Genomic DNA, 10,369 nt, shown 5'->3' with positions numbered 1-10,369 from the left:
GTCTGAGGTTCCCATGACTAAGGAACACGATGTCTTGGTACTGTATTCCTGACAATGACTCAATTATGAAAAAGCCTGTTAAAACTATAATATGAAATCAAAGTTGAGGACATAACATTCCACATAGCAGCTAAGGGAACCCCTCATATATGGACTAAATATATACTGTATGAGTCAACTTTATTATGTTTTGTCCCATGAGCAACTCAATTATAAATTACCCAGAGCAAGGATGATTAAATAACCAAGCTTGGCATCCACTTCCATCACTAAAACCCAGTAAAATCTGCAAAGGGACACGAAGCATGTCCATTAATATTAATCTGAACCAAATCAACTCGGTCTTTTGCTCTCATTTTGGCCGAATCAGTGGAGAATGGACAGCAAAGCGGCCAGTGGGCAGGAGCGTTAAATGATTGAGTAACGTGGCGCTCTGTAGTTATAGCTCAGACAAGCACTGTTAAAAAAAAGAGAAATCTTCATTTTTTAGACTAAAGACATATTAATGATGCACAATGCGAACATGATCAAGTGCCAAGTGATGAATTAACTGGACTGCACGGGCTCCAGATGGGACATGATTATGAACATATATACAGACCATTAACAATCCTCAGTAATTCCTGTTCTCTGTGCCCTGGGTCAGATGGTTACACTACAGATGACATTGAGTTCTACTGGCGAGGAGGAGACAATGCTGTGACGGGGGTGGACAAGATCGAGCTGCCGCAGTTCTCCATTGTGGATCATAAGCTCATCTCCAAGAATGTCGTCTTCTCCACAGGTAATGGCACCGAGCGGGCTGAAATTCATGAATCACACAGTCATAAAAGAGAGCAATTAATGCTTTGAGTTAGTTGAGTGTACAGGCTCGAGCACCAGCACGACACAATGCAATCCAGTATCATCAGATCTAAAAATAAAGTGTAAGTTAAAGCATGTATTTTTGTTCACACACGCACAGTTAGCTTTTATTATGTTGCCTTTATTTCCATTAAAACAAGCCTTTTAATTATTTTCTGTCTCTTAGGGGTTATTACACTTCATTATCATTATGCCGCTGCAAAGAGGGCAAAATATTGACTCATTTCATTGTTTGCACTTAATGGCATGAAAATAGCATCCGCTCATTTCCAGCAAATGCAAAATGTTATGTAAATGTACGAACCTGCAAACAAACCTTCGAATGAAACGCCGTCCTGTGAGACAGAAGACACCATGACTTATTTAACAGCAATAAACAAAAAGAATGCTGTCTGATGCAATGAAATATTCATCTCCTCTGCATCTTCATATTCATGAATATGTCATCCAGGCAAGCAAATGTAAGCGGGACATGCTGAATGTAGTTTCCTGGCTACTGTATTGATTGAGAGCAGACATTAATGCAAAAAAGAGCGTAGAGGCTCCAGCCAATGAGAGCGCTCCGTTCTGTCTGCAGGGGTCACACAATCCACACAAGCCCATTCATACCAGAATGCTTCCTGATGAATGTGCGGTGCTTGTATGCGTGTGTTTGTGTTTGTTTCCCATTAACATGCAAGTCTACTCAAGTGTGTCCCTGCAGTGCGCCTTATTTTATTACAGAGATATGTTAGACGGGGGGGGATTCCCTTATAATGTGCTGCCTATTGTGATTTGGATGGAGCGACCTGGGGGTCACTCAGAGATGCAAACGTCAGCAGAAGCGCCCCGGGCATTTATCCAATACAAGTGTCATGTTTTACTCCAAGGATGCACAATGTCATTGTTGTTCTTATGAATAATAAATATTCGGCGCTCCACCTCAGTCCAGTCATTTTCCAAGCCGAGTTGTTTCCCTCTCTTCATGAAGAAATAATTCAGTGGTTCTCTCGGCGGCTCGTGCTCGCTGTAGCTAACTGAAACAGCAGATCTAAGTGGTGAAATGCCAAGAGGAGCTGCGGCTGGTGGATTGTTGGTGCTTTCATTAAACAGGCCTAATCTTCCTCCCTCGCCCCTCATCTGTTACTTCATGACTTTCCAATAATACACTGTATATTTGCAGTGTGTTCTAGCTCTTCAGTTGTAATGCGACGCAAACCAAAATACAGCCAAGTCCCTGAGGAGAGAAATATGTGAGCTGATAAAATTTGCCCTGCTGTGGGCTTATTTCAAATAGAGCAGAGATAAGCAATAAATAAATAAATAAATAAATGAATAAGGGGAGTGGGGGGTTCAACAGACAAACCATCAAACCTCTTGCACCAACACTTAGAACAGGTAATTCTGGAGAGCGCTGATGCTCCAGTTCAGCAGAGATAACAAAAAATATGAGTTTTTCAGAGAGACTATACAAAGGACGGGTCTGAGTGGTCCACACCCCAGCTGCTTTATATTCTGATGATTTACAGGATAGAGGTATAAATGTTGATAAAAGCTTGCTGATAAAAATTGCTGAAGGAGCGCAGTCTACATTATAGGATACCATCAGAAATCATACGCGATTGTAGCACTGAAGTCGCTGATTTACCCGTCAACTGAAGAAAACAACAACAAAATTAAACGTCAATAATGAAATAAATAATCAGTCGGTTGTTTTGGTCATTTACTGGCTTATTTCTATTCGCCTGGACACATCGGGTAATTTGAAACTCAGGCTCTGGGAAACTATACTGTGGATATCTATGGAATTCATTGATTAACCAAAATATTTTCTTATGATTTCTGAGGCTTCTTACAGGAAAACCTTTTGATTGCAATTTTAAAATAATAAATGTTTATATTCAGTAGTAAAGGAAGAGGAAGTGTTGTTATCCTGCCTCAAAAAAGGACCACGCTGGAGGTTTACACATTGTATTTCCTTTTATGTACATGATTTATAGAAGCACAAAATGTCTGACTTCAACACCAGAACTGGCATCCTTACCCCATTTCCACCAACAGTCATATAAGGCTGCTTTTTACTCACCAAAACAAACCTTAAAAAGTATGATTTAACATCTAAATGTTGGATCCTGGATACCTGGCAGCTGCAGCAAATATTGTGGAAATGCATCGCCTAAGACTTGCTATTTTTTCTTCCCCTGTCCCGTCTCTGCAGGTGCTTACCCTCGTCTGTCCTGAGTTTTAAGCTGAAGAGAAACATCGGGTACTTCATCCTGCAGACCGTACATGCCTTCTATACTTATCACCATCCTCTCCTGGGTCTCTTCTGGATCAACTATGAAGCCTCTGCTGCCAGAGTGGCTCTAGGTGAGACTGGCGATACAAATATATACAGATAGGCAGGGCAGGGCGGGACACTTAGAAGGAGATTGCACTGGCACTGAAATAGACTGACCGGGGAAATCCAAGGGAAGGCAGTTCAGAGAGTCTTTTTACACAGCTTCACCTCCGAACAGTCACATCATTCACTTGAAGAGCAAATAAAGACAGAGAACATTGAGGGTGGCAAGTTGAGGACTAAAAAAAAGATCTGTTACTTGAACACAGAATATACTCTGAACAGAAAAATAATTAGTTTGTATAAGACCTGCTTGACCCATGTACTGTACATATTGCATCCACTTTTCCTACACTGTTCATTATTACAGATTGACTTTTCAGTGTTGTGAAGGCATATTTTTTTTGCTTTAGTTTCATTAAGAATTTATTAAATAAATGATTAAATCCTGAACTTTGTTCCTTCATAAATTCATAAATGATAGAGAAAGAAGCAGGATACCACTGTGCTGATCCACAGCTACCGTTTCACTTCTTTTACAATCACTGTGAGTGTTAACAGGGTCAAATATCCGTCCCAGTAGAACAAATGTTGCTGTGTACCACAGACGTATTATTAAGTGATTTGTTTCCACTCCTGATTCGAGAGCCCCTGTGCTTTTCTGGAAGTCACAATTTCCCCCTGTCATCCTCGATTATGTAAACCCCATGTAGCCTGTGAGGTTTATCTCACAGCCTCTGTGATTATCGAAAGCCGCCCTGCCTTCTTTTCACCCGGCTCCATGCACCCAGCTTCATCCATCCCTCGCTTTCGTCGACAAGGCAATTTCGCTGATTGACGACTGAGCTGCATTTAGTGATCCAGGGGAAGGCATGCATGGGATTTGATGAAAAAAAAGAAAAAAAAAAAGGTAATGCTCCATAATGGAGGCGGGTCAGCAGAGTTGGGGAATGTTCGGTCATTCCCCAATCTACACTAGATTCACGAACCACTTTTCCTCTGACCTGGTTTTGGGCATTAAAATGGGACCTGTAATGGCTGAATCACATGGCCACTGTGCTGCAGAAATCCCGTTGTTGTTGTTGTTAAGCTCTTGCAGCAGCAGCTTGGGAAAATTTGCCTGATCCTATTTTGAGCGGTGGTCACCTGACAGCTTTGTGACAGCTGTATAATAATTTAGTAATTGTTGACTGACTCTCAATAGAAATTGCCTTAAATAATGAAGCTCTGTGCGCTTTATAAGTAGAATATACAGGTGCGTGGGGGAGGATTTGTGAGCACTATAGGAGCCGAGAACACAATTATTTAATCGCGCACAGAGAAACATATATAAGCTTTAGAAGCAGCCTCTCAAACCATCTGTAAATCCTGCATATAGATAATACCACAGACACACACTATTGTCAGCACACTACATCCGAGCGCCAGCGCTTTGCTAAAACGACAAAAATAATAATAATGAAAAAAAAAACCTGCTAGCAAGAGTTGGCGTGTCACTCATAAGCGCAATCTCAACACATTGATATGCACAGTCAATCTGACAGTAACTATCCCCACGGCATGCTGGGTGAGGCTTTTTTTAAAAACCGCGTACAACTTTTCTCAGTAGGTGTTCTCCGCTAATGAACAAGACCAAGGTTGACATTTGAATTTCAAATCGCTGCGCCGCTTCAGGTGCACGTCTCTTAGCTTGTCTCCAAATGCAAAGTTTGAAGTCATGGGGGTAAGCCCCTCGCTCTCATTGATCCTGACAGCTTAATGAAGCGCAGACATGGCATCAAGTTGATCACAAAGATGTCTTGCGGTTGGGAGGATTAAAAGTGTCACACATACAGAGAGAATAGAGAAGTAAGTAGGGGATTCAGGTGATTGTTGCTATTTATTTAATAAAAGGGAAAAAATGTGAGAGGTAAAGTTGTCAGTGCTCATGAATATGCTCTGTATTCTCCACCAGGTATCACCACGGTGCTCACAATGACTACCATTAACACCCACTTGAGAGAAACCCTCCCCAAAATCCCCTATGTCAAGGCCATAGACATGTACCTCATGGGCTGCTTCGTCTTCGTCTTCATGGCTCTGCTGGAGTACGCGCTGGTGAACTACATCTTCTTCGGACGGGGTCCTCAGCGTCAGAAAAAGGCAGCCGAGAAATCAGCGATTGCCAACAATGAGAAGATGAGGATGGATCCAAAAAAGGTAAGAATAGATAAGCTTGCTCCTGCAGTGTATGAAACTCATATGTTTATTGAAAGGACTGATTTCCCCCAGTTTCAGTATATTTTTAAAAAAAGCAAGCACACACTTTTGATGAGCTTCGATACGCTCACATTTCCGAGTGGAAGAAGTTTTCTTTGCTCTAGATTCCCAGAATCAAATATTTTCTTTACTTTGCAATGAAATGTTAGCTTAATTATTCATTAAGCTGTCTAAGGAGCTCGGAATAATTAGTTGAAAAGAAAAGAAATGTCACCACTTCAAATGAAGGGTTGACCCAGTGTTTCCTGCCTTCACTGTGCCAAGGAAAGCCAGCCTAATAAGCTTGTACTATGCCTGTTTGGATGTGACATGTTGCCAGCTGAAACAGAGGGAAAAGGAGGTCTCTGAGCCGCTTGGCTCTTTGTCTTGAAAGAGGTGCGTTCACTTTCCCGTTCTGTGCTCCAGCTCACATGAACCAAATGCTTACAAGCAGGGATGCCAAATTGCCGTACATGGATGTGCCGATATCAGCTGAGTACAGAAGATCTTCTTAAAATTATAATTGTTGTTCAAGAGAAATACAACAAAATTAAATTTGCAGTTATTTCTGAAACCAAGGACTTCATTATTTCATAAAATGTATATCGTTGCCAATCTCCGAATATATTAGATATCGTCTGACAATGATTTAGCCTCTTGGGGCAACTGCCCATACTTCGGGATTTTCAATTTAGCCAGCAGACATCTGGATAACAAATAATACATTTCCAGGCCAAGATCAAATCATATTTCAAATCAATTTTATTTATATAGCCCAAAAACACAATCACATTGCCAAAGTGGGCCCATAAACTGTACAGTGAAACAAGTCAAGACTACCTGTTGTTTATAGCTTGATCAGCAACATAAGATGTGAGAAAAGACATTTTGGCTTTGCCTACAGATTCGGCAAACATATACAGATTTCTGTTTTTTAGAGATGATTTGTTGCCACCACCACCCCACAACTACCCACCTCCTTTTCAGTTGCTCAAGTATCCATTTTGATTCTGTTTCCTTGCAGTGGCTGGTGGGTAACGTAGTGGGCAGAGATGACACACTGTATGCAAGAATGAAACAAAGGGATCTCGATGGCCATGACTCGATGTGGGAACCAATCTTTGTGGACGACGCAGCAATTGGACTTAGCGATCAAAAGAATAAGGTACTTGAAAAAGCTACTTTTACGTTTTTACACTACGTTTCACTGCTACTGTACATTTACAGCCGAAAATACATATTTTTTGGCCACTTGGGGGCAGCAGAGTAAGATGTAAACACGGCATCAACATATTATCATTATCAAAATATTAGCATTATAAAGTTGACACGTAGTAGCATTAGCATTTATTTGGAGTTGTGTTTGCCACCTGGTTAAACCAAAACAATGAGCTGAAAGATGCTAAAACACGATAGCTAGATACCATAGATGTCCGTGGGTTTGTTGGAACAAACCCTTTTGCATGTAATTATTAACCTTTTTCAAACAGAATTTTGGTACTTTGGTACTTCCATTTGTTATTCATTCCAGTGAAATGTGATTTATTAGGGGAAAAAAAGTTGCATGATATTAATACACTGGAAAAACTTTTCCTTGGCCAGATGGACTCACATGAAAACATCCTTTTGGGCACCTTGGACATCAAGAACGATATGGGTGTTTCGGAGCTGGCTCTTGGCCTAAATGACCCACGAAATACCATGCTGACATACGACAGCTCAACTCTACAGTACCGTAAAGCAGGACTGGCCAGACACAACTTTGGCCGAAACACGCTGGAGTGCCACATGACTCAAAAGAAGAGCCGACTACGTAGGCGCGCTTCACAGCTAAAGATCAACATCCCAGACTTGACTGATGTAAACTCTATTGACAAATGGTCGAGGATGATCTTCCCAACCGTCTTTTCCTTCTTTAACGTTGTTTACTGGCTTTACTATGTCAATTAAAAAAAAAAAAAAAAAGGACATCAGTGAGGGCAAGAAGAAACAGCAAAAGATGTTGCTCATTTCTTGTTTGTATCTGGTTTGTTTCATTTTTTATGTGATCTTGTAACACTGGACTGAATATCTACATTCAGGACTCGATCCATCATATCTTGGAATACCACATTTGCTGGCTAACACGTGAAAACCTTATAGAAGAGAGATTACAAACATATAAGGTGCCTGTTCCTGTGTAAATGTTTAAAATTTTACTTATTTTGTGAATTGTGTATATTGACATTTTTTTAAATGTTTGCATATTTTTTTGTTTGTTTTTATCATGTTAGACTTACAGCATACATAATTTATTGCCAAAAATAGAATATATTACACAGAAATTGACAAAATGGCATATTAAAAATGACAATTTACTTTCACTGAGACAACTGAGTGCTGAAGCAAGTTTGGGTCACCAGGGTTTTTGTATGAATAATTATGTTGAAGATACAAAACTTATCGTTGTGTAGAAGTAATTTCATACCAATAGCATAAGGGCCTGAAGTTCACAATTTCAAATTGTCTTAATTTCTGAGTATTTTCTCATTTCAGTAGCTATTTTAATAAAGTGGCATTAGATAATGTCAACGAAGATCATTCCAAACTTCTGGGTTTTAACTCAGATTGCACTCAAGAATCCTGTTGTAGGTCAGAAATAGCATAATGTAAGGAAAGCATACAGCTAATGCAGTTAATTTGGATTGTCAATATTATGTTCTGTCCACAGCGTCAAACTGTTCAAAGAGAGTAAAGAACAAAAAGAACAGGGGAAGGAGAGAAGAAGCAGTTCAGTCTGTACCTGTATGTAAATATCACCTGTGTAGCAATTATTCTATGGACAATACGACCAACTAAATTCCCTTTTCAGCTCTCTATTCGCACTTTTTGGGATACATATTTTAAAAAAAATGTTCACAGATGCTGAAAAGGCACTTTATTAGCTGTAATAATTATTTCATGGTTCAAGAGGAACACATATGGCAAAGCTTCAAGGATTCCATTGGTCAATGAAAAGGCCAGAAAAGCACAAAAATCATCAAATATCAGCATTTGCAACCATTATTTTAATATATTTTTGTTATAAAGATTATTTTTGTTTTTGTCACCAATGAGTTTTTATATTGTGTGTGCCTCCCGAACCAGATTATTTTAGGTTTAAAACCTCTTAGTTACGCATTATTTCCAGATTGAAAAGGACATAGCCGTAAACCCAAAATGAACTTATTACAGATAATTATTTAATATTACTAATGATGCTGTGCTTTTGACTGTATGTACACAAGGTAGATTTTATAAAAGACTTTGCACACAAGTTCTTAAAAAGCCATAGAGGCTGTAACGTAGTTCTTCTAAAACCTGGTGCTTATGGGGGCTGTCTTAGGAAGAACTTTATTAATACGACTAAAGTCAAACTATGTTTCAGTTTCAGTTACAGTTCAAATGTAAAGATATAACTAGGGCTGTAATACACAAGAGTGTTATATCCCACTCCCAATGACTTCGCCACACTGTCCGTATGAATGAACACTAGTGTAATGGCCTCTGTTTCTCTGCACACACACAATACCAAATCATTCATCAAAGTATGAAATTAATTCAAGCTGAGGAAGCCAACAATGAAGCTGATACAGAAAAGAAGGTGAAGGTATCTCCAAATATCTTTCAGTAATTCCACGAAAATGAGAACAAGTAACTGGAGCATTACGCCAGGTTCAGACAGGACGCCGAAGCGCCCCGAAGCGCCGCGCTCGGAAATTCTCGCGCGAGCCGCAGCCCTTCTGTTCACACCGGACACGCGCCGGTCGGCAAACGGCTCTGCTCCTCAGCTGTTCTGTCGTCACACTTGGAGCTGTTTTTTCACCATAGGAAAGCAAATAACCGCATAAAATCACAACGCCATGTTTTTCTGACGACTGTACATGTATGTCCACTTCATGGTAATGAGTAGTTTTCTGTCAATCGGGGTGTTTAATTATCGAAAATAGTTTTATTTTGAAAAGTGTTTCATTTTGAAAATTGACAGGATTTCTCATTGTTGCTTTGTTTGACTTCCTGCCCGGCTTGACACATTCGGCCGCGGCACGCGAAAAAATTAGACCAGACGCCGAAACGATCGCTGCACGGCGCGCGCCGGCAGCAGGGCAGAGCGCCACGGCGCTTGCTATCTGAACGACGCCATCGGATAACATGGGCGCCGAAACGAAAATGACTCCGCTCCTCTGCGCTTCGCAGCCGATCGGGGCGCTTCCGCGTCCTGTCTGAACCTGGCCTTAGCTCCTTTGTCTCACCTGCTTCTTTAAAGTTCACCTAAGGATCATTTCTCTTGGTACACCATTCATTTTGATTGTGGAAGTGTGAGTGAACACCTTAAACAATGATATTTTAGAGGTTCACTTAAAATGTAGCCACATACAGTCATTTCTCACTGCATGCTGTGTACAGTAGTATCCCCTTGATATTCATTTTATCGTTTCATTTAATTTCTGCTTTTTGTGTCCTTAATTCACCTCACAAATGAGCGTAGATACCATACTTCTGTGATTCATTTATAACAAGTGTGTCTGATTATTACAAATATTGATGATGATATTAATGATATTTACATTTTTCTACGAAGCATTTAAGTAACAGTTACAGCTGTTGAAGAATGACACAATGATGCATTCTACACAAACACTGCCCAACAGCTGAAATGTAGACTTTTGGCTAAATATTGTGCATAGACATACGATAAAGTCCAGTTCAGCTTGAACCTCGGACTTTCACCTCACTGGTGTTTACATGTTACTCATGGAAATGAATCATTTTCACATTGTGTTGATCTAGGTATTGAGAACATAGTGAGTAAATTATTATGTTTTGTTTGGGGTCTTTTTGATAGTCCTGGTGATTATATCAACAAATTTCTCTTCTTCGTTATTTTTAATATACCTATGGAAGACGATTCGGCACACTGTAAAAAAA

General features: G+C 40.0%; 1 protein-coding gene and 1 long non-coding RNA gene across 2 annotated transcripts in view; one reads left to right on the top strand and one right to left on the bottom strand.

Moving 5' to 3' along the window:
• gabrb2b (gamma-aminobutyric acid type A receptor subunit beta2b) overlaps window positions 1–10,047 on the top strand; it is a 71,500-nt gene extending 61,453 nt beyond the window's left edge. Inside the window, exons 8-10 of the mRNA XM_084373670.1 lie at window positions 5,139–5,383; window positions 6,447–6,587; window positions 7,025–10,047. Coding sequence (XP_084229796.1) covers window positions 5,139–5,383; window positions 6,447–6,587; window positions 7,025–7,372 — 734 coding nt within the window. The 3' untranslated portion in view covers window positions 7,373–10,047. The remainder of the gene's footprint in view (window positions 1–5,138; window positions 5,384–6,446; window positions 6,588–7,024) is intronic.
• On the bottom strand, window positions 727–5,321 carry LOC311269497. Its single transcript, XR_014624098.1, has 3 exons — window positions 5,231–5,321; window positions 1,169–1,199; window positions 727–802 (listed from the first exon to the last, which is right to left on the bottom strand). It is a non-coding gene; the product is annotated as an uncharacterized lncRNA (long non-coding RNA).
• Window positions 10,048–10,369: the final 322 nt, after the last annotated feature.

This window comes from Pagrus pagrus (genome assembly GCF_965226575.1).
Source record: "Pagrus pagrus genome assembly, chromosome: 14".
In the NCBI taxonomy this organism is placed as follows: domain Eukaryota; kingdom Metazoa; phylum Chordata; class Actinopteri; order Spariformes; family Sparidae; genus Pagrus; species Pagrus pagrus.
The sequence above is the reverse complement of the archived record's forward strand: the minus strand, read 5'-3'. Positions and strand labels throughout refer to the sequence as shown.